Source organism: Phaethon lepturus, unplaced genomic scaffold (assembly GCF_000687285.1).
Source record: "Phaethon lepturus isolate BGI_N335 unplaced genomic scaffold, ASM68728v1 scaffold47584, whole genome shotgun sequence".
Taxonomy (NCBI): domain Eukaryota; kingdom Metazoa; phylum Chordata; class Aves; order Phaethontiformes; family Phaethontidae; genus Phaethon; species Phaethon lepturus.
In genome coordinates, this window is record NW_010537954.1 from 2,907 (window position 1) to 23,941 (window position 21,035).

At 47.2% G+C, this 21,035-nt stretch overlaps 1 protein-coding gene across 1 annotated transcript in view; it reads left to right on the forward strand.

Moving 5' to 3' along the window:
* Positions 1-914: 914 nt before the first annotated feature.
* FRMD4A (FERM domain containing 4A) overlaps positions 915-21,035 on the forward strand; it is a 34,910-nt gene continuing 14,789 nt past the window's right edge. Inside the window, exons 1-4 of the mRNA XM_010286624.1 lie at positions 915-1,049; positions 8,492-8,633; positions 16,962-17,095; positions 20,457-20,579. Of these exons, the coding sequence (XP_010284926.1) occupies positions 1,002-1,049; positions 8,492-8,633; positions 16,962-17,095; positions 20,457-20,579 (447 nt within the window). The 5' untranslated portion in view covers positions 915-1,001. The remainder of the gene's footprint in view (positions 1,050-8,491; positions 8,634-16,961; positions 17,096-20,456; positions 20,580-21,035) is intronic.

Sequence of the window (21,035 nt, forward strand, 5' to 3'; positions counted from 1 at the left end):
GAGAGGAGGACCTCATTTTGGGGGGGCTTGGTTTACTCCAGCCAGTGCTACATCCCTGCAGTGGGAGGGGTTCTGCAGACCAGGACGCTGCTAGCCTGCGTGCGCTGGTGTGCCGGTGTCAGGGGCTCTGCTGGTGTGGTGGGGAGGAATAATTAAGCAGTTTTGTACAGCTGTGAAAGCATGAGGAAACCTAACCTGTGTTCTTTGCTCGTATTTGAGGACAATTGGGAGTCCCAGAGAGGAAACATTTAGCTCTTATTTTTCCTGTTTTTATAGTCACTCAGCTAATCGCTGAGTAACATTCTTCTCTCCAAGGCACTAGGCAGCCCTCTCTGAGCCTCACAACTCCCCTTTCCCATACCACGTGCCAAGTCCTGCTACATCTGTTTACAAATGGGGAAATCAAGGTACCTGAAGAGTTTCTCCCACATTCTCTAAAGCAGCCCTTGATCCTGTGGATCTTTAGTTGTCACCTACGTCCTACTATTTGAAAGCCACTGTCCAAAGCCAGAGGTAGTGGAGGATGTGAGGACTTGGCCTCAGGTGTCTCAGCATGTGATGAGACACAGAGGATTCACACATGCTTTGGCATTGGCGACTCCCCTGGGACACGTAGCAGGTCAGCATCAGCTCAGCCAAACCCAGGAATACAGTCTGAACTGGACAAACTGGATGATCTTTACTGTTAGTCCTCAGGAGCTTGCTAACTTGAGGAGTTATTTAAAGTAAATGCTCTCCTAGCTTGATTAGCTATTTATTGCTGTTCTCTTAAGCATTGTTTCCCATTAGCACAAGGGTGTGTGCAGTAAAGATAGCAGCTTTGACTGTGGGGTCTGTGATAGGTTCTGGCACAGAAAACAATCCAAGGAAACCTTGGTGTCAACCCAGTTCATTCTTTTCTCCTCTCCAGGGCATCTGTGACCAGGAGGACTTTTGGGCATAGCGGCATCGCTGTGCATACGTGGTACGCCTGTCCAGCACTAATAAAGTCTATCTGGGCTATGGCCATTAGTCAACATCAGTTCTACCTGGACAGAAAGCAAAGCAAGGTAAGCATGTTGGAGCTGGGAAGTGCGTGTTGTGGTGGGTGAGTCCTCCTCACTTCCCACAGTCCCAGCAAGGTCAAGTCCGGATGGTGACTCCTTTCCTGCCCTTCCTTTCCACTTGAGATCAAAAAAAGGTAAATTCGTATTAGAATCATAGAATGGTTTGGGTTGGAAGGGACCTTAAAGATTATCTAGTTCCAGGGCCCCACCATGGGTCGGGACACCTTCCACTAGACCAGGTTGCTCAAAGCCCCATCCAGCCTGGCCTTGAACACTTCCAGGGATGGGACCTCCACAACTTCTCTGAGCAACCCGTGCCAGTGCCTCACCACCCTCATAGTGAAGAATTTCTTCGTAATATCTAATCTAAATCTGCTCTCTTTCAGTTTAAATCCATTACCCCTTGTCCTATCACTACATGTCTTGTAAAAAGTCACTCTCCAGCTTTCTTGTAGGCCCCCTTCAGGTAGTGGAAGGTTGCGACAAGGTCTCCCTGGAGCCTTCTCTGCTCCAGGCTGAAAAACCCCAACTCTCCCAGCCTGTCCTCACAGCAGAGCTGTTCCAGCCCTCTGAGCATTTTTGTGGCCTTCTTTGGCCCCGCTCCAACAGGTCCCTGTCTTTCCTGTGCTGAGGGCTCCAGAGCTGGACGCAGGACTCCAGGTGGGATCTCAGCAGAGCAGAGTACAGGGGTAGAATCCCGTCCCTCGCCCTGCTGGCCACGCTGCTTTGGGTGCAGCCCAGGAGATGGTTGGCCTTCTGGGCTGCGAGCACACATTGCCAGGTCATGTTGAGCTTGTCATCAACCAACACCCCCAAGTCCTTCTCCTCCTGCTCTCAGTCCATTCTCCACCCTCAAATTGACTCAAAATATCTACTGGCTTTGGCCAGATTGAGGGAATTTGTATTGAATTCATGTCTGTGGGAGTGAGGATTGAGGGAAAGGTTGTACTGAACTGTGGCCAAGTTGGAGGAGCCAAAGTTTGCAAGCCAATAGGGTCGTGTCCCAATCTGGATGGTTTTCACATGTCTTCTGGTTTTGAACTCTGTCATAAAGTTAGGGAAGCATCCAATAACTGAGTTCAAAGTAGCTTCACACTCTACACCTGTTTCTGAATCCTTCTTGCTGCCCCTTGCTTTTTACTAATGTATTTTCTTAGAAATGAGGGAGAGGGATATTATTTCTCTCTCCACAAAGAATCTCACAACAGAAGGAGGGGGGCAGGATGCTGACAGCCTGGCTTTCCAAGGAATTGTCTTGATCTGGTGCTGCACAAAGGGCCTCTAAATACACAAAAGAAACCACCTTGAAACCAGAGGAGTGTGTGTTCTCCCTCTAATTCCTTTCATCAACAGTAATTTTAGGCATACCCAAAGCAGCAGGAGATCACTTTGAGATCACTTTGAGACAGAAGAGAGACTTCTCATGCAGATGCCCCTCTCCATGTGAGCATGCTGGTGTAAAACTTGACAGAGAAAACAGAGTCTGTATTGAGTGGGTACCTTCTTGTACAGCTGCCTGCGTTGCCTCCCATCTCTGGTGAGATGGCAGGAATGTGCAGGGTGATACTCCTCCAAACAGCTGAAACGATCTTAACATCTTGCTATTGCTGAAAGCACTGCCTGCATTTTCAGGCAGGGGCTGCTCCCTCCCTTGCACAGGCCCTAGCCCTATCAGGTCCCTTCATGAGCCAGTTCAGCCCACTAAACTGGCAGAAAAATATTTCTTTTTTCCTATTTTTATTTGTTGCATTATTTTTCTGCCAGTTAAATGAATTGAATTGCCTTGCTGAAGTTATGTGAAGGGCCATCAGTGTCCTATTAGTCCATCTCACTCTAAACCCTTCTGACATTGCTTTCCCCATCATGATCTCTGTGACTTTATTGAAAAGTAGGTGGGAATTTTGGATGCCTTGGGCAGAACACATGGTTACAGCCACTTTGACCATGTCTCATCTAATGCAAAAACAAAAAGAAAACAGGATTCATCTTAGTTGCTGTGAGCTGTATTGAATTTAGGGGCGTAGCTAACTTCCCACCCCTGCCTAAGTGCCAGCTGCGAATATGGACAAAACTGTACACTCACCCAATACCAGGTAATGCTTTCCTGTCGCCCTCCTCTCCTCAGCAACACCAAGGAAATGCATAACCCCCTCTATTTTGCTCTCAACAAAAACAACTCAGACAATGAACAGAAGTTTATTTTTTAGCCAGATAGATTTGCTGATCTAGCTGCAAGGTATTTAGGTCACAAGCAACCAACAAACAAAAGGAGATTCCCTCCTCCTCCCATTTCTTTGGTAAGCAACTGGGTCTCTTAAATGCCCAGGACTTCGTTTCGTGCTTCTTTTGTTGCTGGCAGATTGTGTTTCAATCTGATCTCCCCTCTCTCACACTCCTACAGCCAGCACCACCCACCAGCCCTCGTTTGTCAACCTGTCACAACTGTGACCATGTCAGTGTGCTTTGTCACAATAATCCTGGTGGTCACGCCAAGGCTTTGAAGTTAAGATATACTAATATTTTTTCCCTTTCTCTTAAGGGAGCTAGTATTTTAGTCTGTTGTCTTCATCTTTGACATGACACACTGTCAGGACTGATAGATCCATCAATTTTAATTGATTTGTTCAATTCATGCTGGTGGTCATTTCAGGACATTGTACTCACATGCGCTTTGCTTTTGAAAACCAGTAAAACATACTCCAAAGTGGGGCCATGTGAAATGTCTTTGTTTCAGCTCTCAAGGGCTTAGACAAACATTTATTTGAGTTTCAGGTCGCATGGGTTCGCAGCCCCTTAAATCTCAGTCCCCACTTCAGTTGAATCCCCAACTTCAAAGCAAAATTTAGATACTCCTTCCTTTCATGTTCAAACTTGGCATTTCATATCATTTTGACAAAAGAAAGAAAAATAAAAACAAACTTAGAAGAAAAAGCCACTGGAGCTCACCGCAACTGAGCCTTCACTCCAGTGATATAGATAAGATGGCAGGAGATATGACATAGTGGTAAAGCAAGCTTGGACTCCGTGCTGCGCACATAGCTGGGCACCAGTTGGATCTGGACCTTCTGCACAGCTCCACTGGAAAAGCCCCTTCACTTGATTTTGAAAAGATGTAAGTTCAGCTTTGCCTGGGTTTTGACCCTTTTGCAAGGAAGTGAGATCCCAGCCTTCTTTGCAGCCTCACTCCACGCTGGACTCATGCCAGCTCACCGAGTTCCCAGTGCCTTGCTCCCTGCTGATTTGTCTCTCTCTCCCTGCAATCGAAGCGTAACGTGGAGACTGAAAAGATCCCCGGCTTTCTGAGTGAACATGTCAGCATGCAGAACTGCTTTTTTTCAGGAGACAGATACAGCAGGACTTCAAGGCATGTCTTTGCTCTGTTGACTGCACCGAGTCAATCAAGCACTTGGCCTAGAAGACCTGAGAAGTCCCCTTCTGTGGGAATTTCCAACAGCACATTCCTCCAAGCACAAGGCTTTTTTGGCTGAGTGAACCAGTAGAAAATAGGCCAGAGTTTCTAAAAAATCACCTGCAGCAAAGCTCCATCACTGCAAGCAAGAGGGATAAATTCATCCCTAGTGTCCATCTACTCTTGCTTTTCACCGATGGATTTTTCTTCACCCTCTGACCCTGTCAGAACAGCACTGGGATCAGTTTGGCCCCATGCTTTGAAATGACTCATGAATGAGCCAGTCTCCCTCCATGTAAATGAGACTTGGCAGGTCTGCGCTAAGTGCTTTAAAATTTTGGAGCCTGGAGGGACTGCAGGGCCTGGGGGAGCGCTAATGGGATGTAATCTAGCTCTGCACTATTGTGCTGTCAGTACAAAGTCTAGCCCAGGCCTCACGCTGGCTGCTGTTCAGTGGCCTGTATGAAATGAGCTGTTGCTCCGATTCCTGCCGTTGATGAGTGGCTGTCCAAAGCACAAGGCCACCCGACGCTGATTGGCATTGCTGTAGGCAGCAGAGGCAGCAGGGATTGAGCAGCATGGAAAATTAACCCCATTCCTTTCAGGAGATGCTCCATCCCCACTCTTTAGTGCAGGGCACCGTTAGCACAACTGCGATCGGATCTAAAACCTTCTCCTACGGCTTCAGCAGGTTTGGATTGCACCTTCTGTGGGGTGCACTCTGCCCTGCTGATCCCATATCTGCTCTCTTCTGGTTTGTTTTTCTTGGCTACAGGGATGCCAGGCTTTGGTCTTATGTCATTTTTTAATTTGCCCTATGTAGGGCACATTTCCAGCCACTGCTGGCTTGGTGTGCCGGCCAGGACCACAACAGCACCCAGCTGCAGTGCCTTCGCTCAGTATTTTAGTTGGTGCCTAGTCAAACAGGTAGGGCCAGAGTGTGCCCTCATTTGCAGTCTGAATATGAATGGAAATAAACTACAGAGCTTCTTGCTGTAAACTGTCCTACAAATACAGGAAAACCACTGCCTCACAGAGTGGAAGGGCAGGATCTGTCTGTGCAGACTTTGTACCGTTCGTAGACATCCGCTGCAAGGACTCAGTATATTGGGTTAGGCAGATACTGGGTTTGATCAGTATGGCTGTTCCGGGGGTTATACAAGGTATTCATAACCCTAGAGATACGTAGTGTCATACAGCATATATACACCTGCAGGGGATAAATCACCAGGACAGCAGCAGTCTGAAGACTTTTTACTCCAAAGATCTGGCATTGCAGCAAGACAGCATTTCATGCTCAGGCTCCTTATCAAGACTTCAGTAGCAGGAAATCCCATTAGATAAAAGCAGTGACTTTCCTCTTCACCTAGAGCTAACTTTCCAGAGTCTGTTTTGCAGACCTTGTTTCTGACCAGAAACATCAGATCCAAGAAGGTAAAAGAGTGCTATCCTTCTCCTGGGGCTGATTTTGGGGAGGAGCTGCTGGAATAAGAAGTGTCTAACTGGTTGTATCATTATTTTAAGAGGGTCAGTACTGGTTGCCTGATCTGCTCTTACATCTTGGCAGGTAGTTCAGCCTCTGCACTCAAATGAGTGAGTGCACACACCCTGTTCTTGGGGTTGTTGTGGAAATAAGCTTATGAGAAATGTGGGTACCTCTGAACGGTAATGACGGAGCCTATAAATAACCAAGGATATTAAATTATGATAATACTTCTGAGGGTGTTTTCAGTTTAAGGCTCTCCCAGTGCTGTCTTCATTTGCAGTCTTAAATTAATCTTAAAAATACAGTGTGCAACAGGGAGACATTTTACTTCCCTTATTATTTCACTGATGTGCAAACAGAGGCAGGGGATCACTAAGAACTTAGCGTAAAGTGTCTTACCCAAAGCCCCACAGCAAATCAGTAACAGAGCTAAGAGTGAAGCTCAGTGTGGTGAGCATTCAGCTATTGATTCAGCCTTAGTTCTTGTTAAAATGATTTCTGCTTCCTGAGGATGTGAAATAACACTGAAAATCCCATCATGGCAAGCATTCCTTGTAGTCCCATCTCATGTTAGTTCCAGTGGGAACAGATCACATCCTGGTACGTGGACGACAATCAGCTTCTGATCTGTTAGCACTGTAATGGTGTGCCCATCACCTGAACTGTATGACTAGGGCTGAGAGTCAGTCTGTTCTGGCCTTGAGGAGGTGAAGAGGTGAATGCTCAGGTGAACTGGGACTTCACCATCCTGTGGAACAAGTCCTTGTGTGGCTGGAGAGCCTTGGCACAATGTCCCAACAACTTTCAGGGTTATGGGAACTAGAAATTGCAGGTCAGTGGCCCTGAGTTGTACCCACTCCAGCAGCACAGGACTTGCGAGATTTGGGCAATGGCCTGAGCTCCAAGCTCCCTCCATCCATGACTGAGGGGGAGCCTCACGGGAGCCTCACTTGAGGGTCAGTGAGCAAGAAGCTGATTTCCAGGTTGGAGATGAAATAGCAGTCATCTTTGTGCACCATGTTGCAGACAGCAAGCCTCCTCCTGGTTGTCGATTTCCTCCTTGTTAGCATGGCTTGTTCCCTGAAGAGAATTCAACAACCAATACATAAAATAGAGCTCTGAGCATAAGCACTGGTTAAGAAGAGGCAGGAGGAAATTTTCCATGTGCACAGATTACTCCACAGTGGCTTAATGAAAAGTTTCCTTACGTTTTTTTTCTGAAGTGCTTGGAGATGACCCCAGTCAGAAATGAGATAGAGGACTAGAGAGGCTTTGGGGCTGTTCTGATGTGGCAGTTGCTATTTTAAGGTGATCCTAAGGCTGTACTGGTCACAAAAAGGACCGAAAAATTCTTGTGGCCAGCCAAGACCCTCTCATGTATAGGTTCTTCTTCCTGGTAGTGCTAGGGATATAACTGAAGGGCCATTCCCAGCAACTTTGATCAATGTTCTTGATGCTCTTGTTCATGTTAAGCACCTGCTAGAGGCTGCCAGGAGAATGGACTGAAGATAGATTGTGAGCTACTAACAGTGAGGTTTGTATTGCAGAGGCAAGGCAGCCAATAGGACTCAGTGAGCTGAACCCTGCAAGCAGCTGCTGTGCTCACTTAATTGTTCAGTGCCGCTAACCCCCTTGCCCTAAACGTTTTTCTGCCTTTGTTGGCTCTGTGGGCATAACCACAACTGAGCTCCTTACTCAACGAAGAGAAAGTTCTGGAGTTCTCTCACCTGAAGTTTCTGGGCATCTTGTTGTCTCAAATCCTTCCAAAACCAGTGGAGAAAGGATGACATCTTAGGAAGTCAACTCATTCCCTCCGAAGATAGGAGGAGGACTAGATGAAAGTCTAGCTGAAATATAATATTCTGTTCTACTCTATTCTATTGGTTAACGCAGTATGCATGTTTACTTTCCCCCGGAGGTGCCTACACTGTTGACATTTGATGGCGGACAATGGCTGACTCCTTGCCCTAGTGTGGCCAGTTACTGAGCTGGGGCCAGCTGTTGTTTCTTAATGCTTTGAGGAGGTCCCTCACGGTAGAGGCATTGCATGCAGCTTGTTAGTCTGGACCATAACCTGAACATGTTTTCCTGACAGTATTTTCTTACATCCTCTCATGACAACTCATTTAAGCCATGTCCTCACTGTGTCTTGGTCCAAAGCTCATTGCAGATTTGGAAAGGTCCCTCCTGCCTTCCTTTAGATGCTAGAGATGGTCTTTAGCCTTTAGGCTTTGCAGTTTATTATGCTGGCATTTCTGAAGGTTTCTTATTGTATGTGGTAACACAGTGACTCCATACATAGTTTGTTTAAGAGGGAAAAATGTGCATGGCAAAGCAGAGAAAATAACAAACAACAGGAAGCGATGCCAGAATTGTACCCACTTAAGAATGTAAAAAGCACAGCAGTGAATAGCGTGCCAGATTACTTCTATTCTTGTAAAATAATCCAAGTTTGCTGTGGAGGCCTGTTTCCTGCCACAGCAGGACTTTTGCCTTCTATGAGCTTTAAAGAAGCAATAGATCATTACTAACTCTTGTGTCCATGTCCAGTCCAAGATTCACGCTGCAAGAAGCCTGAGTGAGATTGCGATTGACCTGACCGAAACAGGAACGCTGAAGACCTCAAAGCTGGCCAACATGGGGAGTAAAGGCAAAATTATCAGCGGCAGCAGCGGAAGTCTTCTGTCATCAGGTAGGTCCTTTATCCTGTAACTGGAGAGAATATAGTGGGAAGGGCCATGGCCATGGTATAATGGGGAGCAGCTAGAAGCTGCACTGTAGAAATGAAAGTCACTTCCCTTTAGCCTTTCTGTCTGTCCAGGTGTCAGTTCATCTCTCAGCACATCGCTCCACAAACAGCACAGGCAGCAGCCTCCCCCCTCTCTCATTACTGCTGCTCATTTCCTCTTTGGCCCCAGGATGTCATCTCCAACCTCTCACTTTCCAGCTGAGACCTAGTTTCTCTTCACAGTTTCTGCCATAATCACCCCTTGGCACCCAGCTCATCCCTAGGCAGATGTGTTTGTGAAAGAACCCTCAACCAGCAGTGAGGAAGCCGTCAGCCAGTGCAGGTCACTTGGGAAAAGGAGGCTGGGAATTGGTGATGTCCTTCAGCACTGTTGAGGCAGGGTGGATTCTTCACAGAGTGCACGTCTGCTTTGCCTCTCTGTTGCTGGAATTTGCCTGGTGTCCCAGACTCAAAAGAGCTATTCCTTAGCACTCTCCACCATACCAGTGTGGGGACCTAGAGGGGTTTTTGTGTGGCTTAAAGCATCTTCCTGTTATGAGGAAGACATAACTGTGAAAGCAACCCAGAAGTGATACAGAAGAGAGCTAGAGCATCAGAAGAGAGGCACCAGGGAAGAGGAGTCAGGAACATGTGTGTATTTCTTTGAAACTCTTCTGTCAGTCTGAATGAGGCAAGCTGTGTGTAAAACAGTGCTACACATCACTCTAGGAGCAAAGCAAGGATTGATAGTTTGTGAAGAGCTTGAAGCTGCTCAGATGGGAAGCTCTTCAGAAGAGCAAAGTTGCTGGTATCACTATAATTAACAGTTCCAGTCAATTAAATGCCCTCTGTTAAGTATCACATCAAGTTATCAAAACCGATTGTGTGGAGATCTGTAACACCAGAGGATAACCTTCCCATGCTTGACAAGGGAAGAGTCCATCTAAGAACACAAATGCTTTGAAACTGAACCCACGCTGGAGCAGTAGATCAGCTTTGCATCGCTGCATCCTTCATCTCTCTTAAAAGCTACACTTTCCTGCATGGAAAATGTCCAGCAAGGGGTTAAAATGTGCAAGGCTTACAGAGCCTGCTGTGCAATTCCTTGCCTTGCCTGCAAACAGAGATGTCTTTCTGCTTCTTAGGTCCTCCTGATGCCGTATACAATCCACCGTCTGTGCCTCCCATCGCTCAGGGAGTTGCAGTAGCCGAGCAGCTCCCAGACTGGTGTCGGGTTGTTGGAGCTCTTTGTTTGTTTGGCATTTTTTCCAGCTCTCCTGCTGGAAAGTAAATAATGTTAAGTACTCCAAGGAAGTTCTTAAGGTCTTTCCAAGATCTCAGCCTCCTGGGCACCATTCCCAAGTCTGTGAGAGCTACTTGGTAGTAATCTTGTTTTCACGTTAATAAACTGACTTTTCGCCTTCCTGGAAAAAAGCATGGGGGTCTGCTTCTGCTGTCACACCGGGAGAGAGCAGATGAAAGCCAGCAGGAAATCAGGCTCAGAAAAGCTTATGTAGGGCCACTACCTACCAGGGTTACATGAATGGAGATCCCAAACTGGGAGCTGCCCATGCTTTTATTTCTGGTTTTTTTTTGTTCCCTGCTCAAATCCCATCTGGCTGAGAGAGAGCGAGAAATCCATATCTATCTTCCTAGATATAAGGAGAAAATATTTCACAGTGAGCATGCTGAAGCACTGGCCCAGGTTGCCCAGAGAAGTGGTAGATGCCCTGTCCCTGGAAACATCCCAGGTCAGGATGGACGGGGCTCTGAGCAACCTGGTCTGGTTGCAGATGTCCCTGCTTATGGCAGGGGGGTTGGACTAGATGGCCTTTAAAGGTGCCTTCCAACCCAAACTGTTCTATGTTTCTATGAACGTGGAGTTTGCAGACTCAGCAGAATTGCACGAGTGACTAGACCCATGCAGAGTTCATTTACAGGTGAGTCATTTCTTCAGGTCTGGGTAGGTGTCTCGGTCTACCTGGGCGCCTGTGTAGGACTGTGTGAAGCTCTGTTTCAGTCAAGGTGCTGCTGGTGGGCCAGGCGAGCATGGCTTCCCCCAGGTTCCTGTGTTCAGAGTTGCCTTTAGGTCCTACCAGCTATGAGGACAGGGCTCTCCCCAAAACATTAAGGAGAGCTGTGGGGTTTGCTGCTGCTGTGTGCCTTCCAGCAGCTACAAGCAGCTACAAGGAAGTATAGAGAGAAGATGTCTGTCAGAGTAGGACAGATACCATGAAACTGGAGACCCTGGATTGCTTCCACACAGTCACCCAGACCCCTCTGCTCCAAGAGCCCCTTTCCTCGAGCCCGGCTGGCAGAGGTGACCCAGCCCTGTCCCACTGGACAAGAGGGGGCATTCGCTGCCTGTCCCACTAGGCACAGTCGCCGGCTCCGTCCCAGCCTTTGCGTTTCCTCCCATTGTGCCGAAGATTATCGGCGCACAGTCACAACAATGATGGGTTATCGCAGCACAACCTGCACGCTGGAGAGAATAAGTGCAAATGATTAAGTGGCCACAGTAGATTTCCAGGCTATAAATACCCCAAGTGACTCGAAATCACAAGGGCAGAACTGAATCTCAGTTTGCCCCCACTTCCCTACTGTTCTCTGTCCTTTTTTCTTGGAAATTACTTGTAGGCATTTCCTCTCCATTCCTCACTGAAGGGGCTGTCAGTGCCATGAGGAGCACACTGAAGCTGCCATGTCTCCCCTGGGTTTGCAGCAAGACTGCAAGGAAATATCTATTGTTGCTCCCAGCTGTCACACTGTCTGGCCAAGATCCTGCTGTGCAGTGTGAAACAGTTGCTGCCCCACATCACTTACAGTCTCAAGACACAGCAGAGGGGAGATGGAGTCTTATACTGGGGCAGTGACTTCCCCACGGTCACAGTAATTCAGGGCCAAAGCCTAAGCTCCTCCATGTTTCCCAGGCCCTCGATCTCGGTCTGTGTCCACTTCAGAGTCATAAGTTTGATACCTGATGCTCCCAAGTCCGTTTCTGACAAGCTCACTCTTTAACTTTCGTCCCCCTCTGAAGGGGGCCCCAAAACAGCAGGCTGTTGGGGTTTAGCTCAGGGATCTTCTGCTCAAGATCTCTGGGCCATGCCTGGACATCTGGGGCAAGATTTACCTGTGAATAAAAGCTCTGCTTTCACACTAGGATGAACCCTAATCAAAGCCAGCAGAGATAATTATGGGAACAAAATCAAGTTAGGTCTAAGGTGGATATTTCCTTCAGAGCAGTCTGTGCCCTAAGAGCTCTGCAGGGCTCCTAGCTAGTGAGGAGCCCTGTTATCGCTGGATTATTGTTGGACTGAACCTTAGACTGCTACCTTCATCTCAGTGGGCAGAGGAGCACCTCTGCTTTAGCTCCGCAGACGTGTTTGAGGAGCCTCCAGCCCCTTGAGCCCCATTCCTTCAGCAGCCACGGAGGTTTCCTGTGCAGGGACCTGTTTACATTTGGAAATGCCACGACAGAGCCCAGCCAGCCGGTTCCCTGGCCCCTGCCGCTCCATCCGGCAGGGCCATCTCCGAGCTGGACCGTCCCAGCAGGTATCGGAGGGAATAAACAGCACCCGCACGGTCTCCGGCACGGCCCACAAGTGCGAGGGCTCGCAAAGACGAGTCACCCACAGGATATCTGAGCGCATCCTGTGCGGAGCAGCTCCAGCTGGGCTCCCGTGCGCCGCGGAGGATATCCTATTTGTCTGGCAGAGACAAGAGATAGTGGCCGTCTGAGGTTGCTGGCTGTTGTGCGATGACATCCTGGCGCGGTGAGTCAGCCCGGGTTCTGGCACGGAGCAAGCGTGAGGGACCTCCGCTCCCCACTTGGGAGACAGCCTTCCATGGGGACCTCGACCAAATGCCAGCGAGCTGGAGCCAGCAGCCGGATGTAGCATAAGAGTTTGCCATATTTAGATGTGTTTTTCCTGGAACAGGAGATTCACAAAATAAGAAAGAGAAGAGATGCCTGGATGCTCTTGCCTCACTGCTACTCAGCCGCCTTGTTGCATCTCCCTTCCCCTCACTGATGCTAGCACCAAGCCTTGGCTCCCTCTGCTCTTCAGCATCCCTTCTATCCTCCCTGCTTATTTTAATCTTTCTCATTTATCCCTTTTCCAAGCTGACTCCACTCCACTAAAATAAGTGGAGGAAATGGGGACAAACAGTGAGTCACTAGTAGGCGCTTTCCTCTTCAAAACGGTGGCTAATGTAGCTGGTCTTGTCTCTTTGACAAGCTTTAAAACAAAGCTTGTCTTGGAGCTGACACCTGGTAGGCAGGAGCTCCTGCAGATCTGCACAGGCGCAGCACATTGCTTTGGTCAGATCCTTTGGTGGTGTGACTCACTTCCTTCATGTCTCTGTCAACATCACCAAGACTGTCCTGACATCATCGGTATTAGAGTGATCAGAAACCAGCCCATTAGCACTGGTGGAGAAGCTCAGCCATGAATTCTGCTGGAGGAGTGAGTTCCTCCTGAATGTCAGTGGATGGAGAAATTGCCCAGAGAGGCCAAGTTGGTATCAGAAGATGAGTAGTGTATCCACAAACTAATAGGGTATTAAGTGGATGTTCAGGTCACCAAGACCTGTGTCCCATCCTGTATGCTAAGGAGGAAAAGGCATGTACAGTTTCCTTGGCTTTGAAACTAAACCAGCAGCATCAGCTATAAAAGCAGGACCCAATTCAGCAGGTTCCTGGTGCCTAACAAAGAGATGGCCCTGTGCTTTCTACCCGGCGTGTTTTCACAACCCTTTTTCTTTTAGGGACATCAACTGTTTCTGCAGAAGTGTGTGTCAAAATGGAGAGTTTGGTAAATCTTTGCACAGCAAATGGGAAGGAATCTGAATAATAATTTTCACAGAAAGGTTCAAAAGCTATACAGGGAAATTACATCTTTCAGAAACATTTCTCTGGTTTACTGCATTAGGAATTAGCCCTAATTGTGGGAGATAAAATACCTGAGAAAGCCTCCCAGTCAACCGTTTCTGCCACAGTAGGAATCTTCCATGTTAGGACTGATTTTTCTGTGTTGATGATCCCCTTTGGAAGGCACTGGGCAGCCGTGACTCAGTGTACATCTTATTTAATAAGGCTGATTTAAGGTAGTATCTGCTTGGTTGGTTTGGTTTGAGCTGGTCTTTGATTATTTCTTTGGTTGTTTTTATGGTCTTTTGATTTGTTCTGACATTTTTGGGTCAATTGCCACTGGGTTTAGCAGTAGGTCTGTGGTCACAGCCTTGCTCGAGGCTGGGTTAATACATATTTATAAACAAAGAGCCTTTAATGGAAGTGGTAGGCACCCCAGCAATACAAAGGACTGTTCTCTGCTCCTTTACAAGCATCTCACACTGGTGTGATTCTCTTGACTGATCAAGTTTCCATTTGCTTTTCACCTGTGAGAACAAGTAGAGAAGCCAACCCATAAAAATACACCTCAAAATAGTTCAGCTTTTAAATTAAAAAAAAAAAGCAAAACAAATAGGTAGAAAAAAACAGTTTCTGAAGGAGAAACTTCAGGAAGGCCTGAAGAAATAAGTCAGTCCTGCAGTATGCCCAAGGGATCATCCAAGTCAGGTATGGTCAAGCTAAAAAAATTCAGTGTCACAAGCCATGAACTGAGTGGCCTGTCCCCCTGGCCTTTGAACCCTCGCTACGGTAGAAGAGTTTGTGATACAAAGACACACTCAGAAAAGGTTAATTTGAACCGGTTCATTAGCGCCAAGGAGCGGTTGACTTTGGCTTCAGCAGTAATCCCGTTGCTTAGCTCAGAATGTGACAATGCGCTTGTAGATCTCACCCGGTTCCTTTGCTTTCTGGGAGGGGTGAAAAAAATGGCAAAACGTGTACTCAGTGGACACTGCCACGACCGCATCAGGGTTGAGACCAGCGTGGTTCTCACACAGGGTGAGCGCAGCTGGAGCAAATGCAGTAAACTGTCTGTGCTTGATTTGGGTCCATACCAGCTCAGCCAGAAGCCATTTGTTTCCTTCTTGTCGGCACACCCCGCATCAGCTCAGGCATCTGGCCAGGGTTTAGACTATTCATATGCTTTTAAATGTTTCAGCATCCCTGTAGCTGCTGTGGCAACCTGCAGTGCAAAAACGAATAGCTTTAAGAATAAATCTGAGTCTGGTGTGGAGGTAGGGAGCAGAGAGAGGAAGGAAAGGGGAAGAGCAGTTGAAAGGAAAATGTAGGTCATTAAAGTTGTCCTAAAAGGAAAGAAAAAAGGGTAGAAACATCTGCTGGAATCATGAGCAACTTTTTAGCGGAACTCAGCAGTTTGTTGGCAATTCAGTGAAGAAATTCAGCAGTTCAGCTTTTGCTAGTAACTGCTCATCAGGGTTACTATTAAGAATTACTAAATGCTAGAGAGGGCTTTCCCTGCCAGCGCAAATACAAGGCTCCTCTAAAAGATCCCGTCAAGTTCTTGCAGCACAGATGTGTTTGCAGAATTGAGTTTTGTTGCTCTATGAGGGCAAACCCAAATGAAATAAGGATGACTACAGCAACTAAACAAGCATCTTACCTCATGGTAAGATGAGGTTGTCCTCTGTCTGATGATGCTCAACCTGGTTGACCTTTAGAGATCCCTTTTTACACCTCCCCCACTCCAGGACAGCCCAATAAAAGGTGTAACAAAGGTGCGTGGCACTTCACAGAATAAGTACCAGCTGTCTTCCTGTATAAAAACTGCAGAAAATAGCAGTGGAAAAGATCTATAAGATTCTCTGCTCCCCCTGGGCCAATGCAGATCTGTTCCATGGCATGGGTTGCCTCAAACCTCTTTCAGTTCAGCTTTAACGGTCTGCTGGAATAGTAGCAATGAAAGATGAAGCTGAAAGCATAAATTTCACTCTGTTTTGCTGCCAAAACATGTACCCATGTTCCTTCCAGAGCTCTGAAATAGCAGCAACGTTTTCAACCTCCTTGGGCTCAGTGCCCTCACTCTGCTCTTGGAGGCCAAGCTGCAACAGCAACCCCTCAGCCACAGCAGCCCCATCTGTTTAGCCCAGCTCAAGACCTGCTATGGAGTTTATTAGAAAGGGATCATATGCAGACTGAGGCTGAGCTCTGGAGCTGTGTGTGGGGCAGAGCTTTGGAGTGTGTGGAGCTGTAGCTCTCGGTGTCATCTGTGGACAGGCATGGGATGCTCCAAAAATACCAGAGCTCAGCTTTCCATAAACTTAAAGTGGATTGTTTGAACCACAGCTGTAGCTGCACAACAGCCAGTGTTATAACTGAAAATCATGTAGAGATGTCATTTACCCCTTCTTGAGCTTGATTTTCATCTCACAGTATGGCCATAACCTTCATGTCCTTGCTCTGTGATGAAAGGATGCACTTGGCTTATGCAAATAAGGGGATCAGAGCAAAGTAGTGACTTCACTATAAACTCACCCCTGAGCCCAGAGGTGCACTAAAGATGGCAAATGCTAAGCAAATTCTGAAAAATAAGATGCTCAAGTTGGGGACCCACAAATGGATGCAACCAGTGTTGCCCCTTTGAGATGCTACATCTTGGATAGCAACTGATGCACCATCCCAAACCAAAATAGAATCAGGAACCCCATCAATAAATTCCCCTAAAGAGCTGAAGTTACAAATGCTGTCATGACATCTGAGCATCAGTCTGACTTAATGCATGGACTTACTTTAGTGGAAGTTGCTGGTAATTGCCCTTGAAAAACCAAGCCATTTGGACATCCAGTTTAAATATCTTGATCTACGTCTTCACAAGAAACAGCTGCCATCCCAGAAGGACCTATGGGTTATTGTTGTTTTGGTGTGTTTTACAGGAATCTTGCTAGGTAATTTTGTTCCGTTACATTTTTTCATAAAACAGCCACTGTTAGTGGATTGAATTTTGCCACTAGGATAATTGCAGTTTTTAAGAAATAGGCTGTATTGTCACATGGTTTCTCCTAGGCTTAATTTCCCAAAAATGCATCTCCAGGGCTTGATAAACTGTACTGTTATTTGCCGTTGGGAACTTTCATGGGAACAGTATGTCTTTTATTTTTCTAGGATCTTTACATGAATAAATTTGTTGCTTCTGTTTTTCTGGCTAACTATTACAAATGTCTTTGTGTGCCCTACTGTCCAATCTCTGTCTGTTAGCTTAAGCATTAAGAATTTGCCGTAAACAAACATGACTGGGTAACACCTGCTTCATGTCATAGTCTGATTTCTTTTTGGAAGGATTGCATCCAGGCTTTGGTAAAATTACAAGCACTCCAGATGTGTATTCTGCTGTCAGCTGGCCTAGTGAAATCATTGTTTATTGATAGGTTCCCAAGAGTCGGATAGTTCTCAGTCTGCCAAGAAAGACATGCTGGCTGCACTGAAGTCCAGGCAAGAAGCTTTGGAAGAGACACTGCGCCAACGCTTGGAAGAGCTAAAGAAACTGTGTCTCCGAGAAGCGGTAGGCAATGAACATTTTATAACCTGTAACACTTTGTTGCTTGCGTTATTATAGCATGCTTGTTGTTTGGAGGTGGTGTGCAGTCAGGAGAATAGATTCCTTCCACAGTCACCTCTTGCAAAGCCCATTCTACAAAGGCCTCAGGAAGGTCCAGCTGTTTCAACTCCAGATCGCAACGTCACAGGACATTTTCCCCCCAGAGAAAGCAACCCCATGTCTTTTGGGTACCCAGTTGTGTTGGGGCTCAGCATCCATGTCTGCTGTTTGAAATTGTGTTGAAGATTTATTCAGACAGGCTTCTTACTGACTTTGGTGGGAATATGCAGATACCTAAATGGCATAGGAAAGCTGTCCTGTGTGCTGGTAATTGCTTCTCAAATGCTTTTGACTTCATTAGCAAAAAAAAAAAAAAAAAACCCAAGCTGATATACTTTCTTCTTGGAGCAGGTTTGACCTTAAGCGCTTTTCTTCTCCCAGCACATCCTTACGTACAGCACACAAGGTCTCATCAGCTCCATGTAGACTCCCTTCATCCAATAAGCTCTGGCACTGTTGGAGAGGACTGGCAGTATGGTGGCAGACCTTGCGAAGAGTAACCACTGTGGTCATCCCAGGACATGCAGGACAGTTCAGGAACTCCTCTCATAACCTTCCCACTCACTTTACAGGTCATTCTTGGAGTACACAGGAGGCCAGTTTAGAGATCAATTTAATGTTTGGGGAATCACAACCCTGCTGCAGATGTGTGTGGAGATCAGCAGCAGCGTACACTGGGGTCATTCAGTGATTCTCCTTTGTTTACCAGGCCTGAAAAGCGGAATTTAACAAGAAGTCGTGGTGTGTAACAACAGGAAGCTGGCTGCAGACAGTGGCACCGAGATCTTCCAGTTGTTGCTTAATATTTGATGTGTATCTATCTTGCCTTTGACAAAAATGGGGGAAATAGGTCACTGATTCAGCTCTCATTGCACTTTGTTTCAATTAGTCTGTAGTTTTAATGCCAACAAGAATAAGTTGTGGAAAATGCCTCTCAACAAAGAAAGCCAGCAGAAACCTCAGCTGTCCCTGTCCCCATCCTTAACTCCACACAAGCAATCCTTTCCCACCTGGGAAGTCCTGGCTGACTTCAGCAAACAACTTGTGCTGATAAAGGTTGCAGGACCAGATGCAGTCTTGTAAATCCATGGAGTACAGAGCTAAGATCATCTGCAGGAAGTAGTCAAACGCTCTTCAGGGGCTGATGGACAAGGTCTGGAGGGCTCTACTTGCCCTGGAGGAATTTACCACCCGAAGCTAACATTGCCTGGCTGCGGCAGCACGCATGCAGTGGAAGGAGTACAGAAGCTTACAGCCCAATGCCTTCGCTTTAACCCCAGCCTCGTCTGCAGTGCAGCCCCAAGCACTTTGCGAGCAACTGGGATGCAGGCAAAGCTCCCAGTGGAGCATGGAGCCAAGTGGTAAGGAGCACTATTTCCTTAACGTGCTGCAGCGAGGTTGGCCAGAACCCATCTGTCAACACCTTAAGAGCTGGTAGAAAGTGTTTGTGCTTTCTGTAGATTATCTGAGAGAGGCAGTTGATGGACACTTGGAATGTGACCCCGTCTTGCAACCCTACAGCTCATCCATCAGCAGCCTGCAGTTGGAAGTATTTCCTCTCAGGCTGCCCTTCGTCCTTTCTGCTTTGGCATGGGAATGGCCAAAACAGAGGGAGAAGACAGCAAATCAGGAGATAAAAAAGGGTTAAAAGCAGGGGCATAATCAAATAAGCATGGCCAGAGCCATTCGTAACAGTGGCATCAGGTTACTTCGGGCCATCACTACTCCAGTTACTTATTAATTTAGATTACATTTCAGGACCATGCCTATGAATACTTTTCAGTTTATGGAGGCAGCATGGTAGCCCATGTTAATTTTGTTCTGCTCCAATCATGGGCATTTTACAGAAGATATTAAGTCTTTCCCCACTGCCCTGCTTCATATTAAGTTAGGGAAGAAAGGAGTCTACATATTAAAGAAAATATTCTAGTTTCCCTCGGGAAAGAATATAGGAATCTGTGTCTTGATGCAGTGCTTAGAGCCATGTTACACTAGAAGCAACGCGTTACAGAAGAAAAGCTGAAATAAACCTCACAGGGCTGGAGGGGCAGCGGGGAATGGGACTCACTTATGAGGCGTTGCAATGGTGCCTCCCGCAAAAGGGGGTTGTGCACGTCGGCACAGAGCTGTGCCGCAAACCCATTTTGCTGGGAATTGCTTAAAGGAAAGATTTGAAAAGGCCAGGTCCTTGTTTCCTAGTGACCTGAAAAGGGTAGAAAGAAAAAGCCCCCATTAGGGAGCGGGGGAGAGGCCGGGACAGGCAGCGGCCCGAGCCGCGCACTGGCATTAAGGTCAGCTGCCGTTCTTTGGGATTCAGATGATTTAGGTTACTCTGCCAGCTGGATCCTCTCAAGGCTGATGCTGAGGAGCACAAAAGCCTTTTGTCCTTCATGGGGAGATTTTTGAGTACAAGGAGTCGGGCTGTGCTTGTAGTGAGGCTTCTGCCTTTTTCTGTAGGCATTTGAATGCCTTCAATTCAGATATGTGTGGCTGTATTATGTAGTCCAGGGGAAAAACCCCACAGCATTAACATCAGTATTGGCCCTTGCTGCTTCCTGTGTTCCAGATATTCCTCAGTTCTGTGGAGTTTCCTTCAGATTTTGAACAAATCTTTGCAAATAACCCCATCAGTCTGACAAAGTATCATCTAATATTGCCCCAAAGCTGCCCATGACATCACTGGGGCTTGGAAGGGGCTCTGATACATGAAGTGTTATCAGATAGGTAATGAGGTACCAGGCACTGCTTTTAGTGACCATTTTCACTGCATTCCTCTCAGACACATCATGAATCAGGTGGGAATGTTTTTCTGTGCCGGTCATAACCTGCACGACTGTTGCTGGTGGGGCTTTCTGACTCAGCAGACCTGCATCCTGCGTGAAGGCTCTTGGGTCTGCTCACCCCTCTCTCAGCAGATAACAGCTCTTTCCTGCGCAGCCTGCAGCAGAGATGAAAGCATGTGTGCTGCAGTCTGCTCAGCCTCAGGCCCCAACGCCCTAGGGATGGGCACCCCCTACAGACCTACCCTGGGCAAGCCACTAAAATATGTATTGACGCACAGGTTAAAGAAAAGTTCCCCACCCTCAATGCTAGATCCTGGGTCGAGTTTGCAGAGCTGGGTGCTCTCCTGCGCGTTTATCCGCTGGCTGAACTGGATATGTTGTTAACGAATGCCTGTCATTTTACAGTCACTGTTCAAGAGCGGTGTTGTGCTTTGCTGTGCTGCAGGATTTCCCAGATCACTAACAGTGTTTTCTTCTTCCAGGAGCTCACAGGAAAGCTGCCACGAGAATACCCCCTAGATCCTGGGGAGGAGCCACCTATTGTAAGGAGAAGAATAGGAACTGCCTTTAAACTGGATGAGCAGAAGATCCTGCCTAAGGGAGAGGTGAGGCTGGGCCCTTCCCTTCCAGCCCCACGTCCCCACCTCAGGTCTCTAAGACATCCAGCGTGCATCACATAGGAACCATCAGTCTTACAGTCATTTTTGCTTTAAATGACTGTAGTTGGTCATGGTGCCTATTTTTAACATCCATCAGAACAGGGAAGCAGCGAGAGAGCTAGTGCCCTTAGTTCAGACTCAGAGTAAAGGTTAAACCCTCAAAGTTCAGCCCTGGCTTTGCTAGAGGTAACAGAAATAGCCAGGGTGACCAACTGGACCATGACAGTCCAAGTGCTCTGGTGACCAAGTGCAGAGACTTGTGTGAGTAGGGAGGACATCAGGACACCCCTGAGCCATCTGAGCTCTGCTGCTGCCCTGTGTTGTTATTGCCAACAGCCACTTGCTTTCCGCTTCAGTAGCAATCTGAATTCAGATCTCCCCTAACAAGGAGAAAAGCATCAC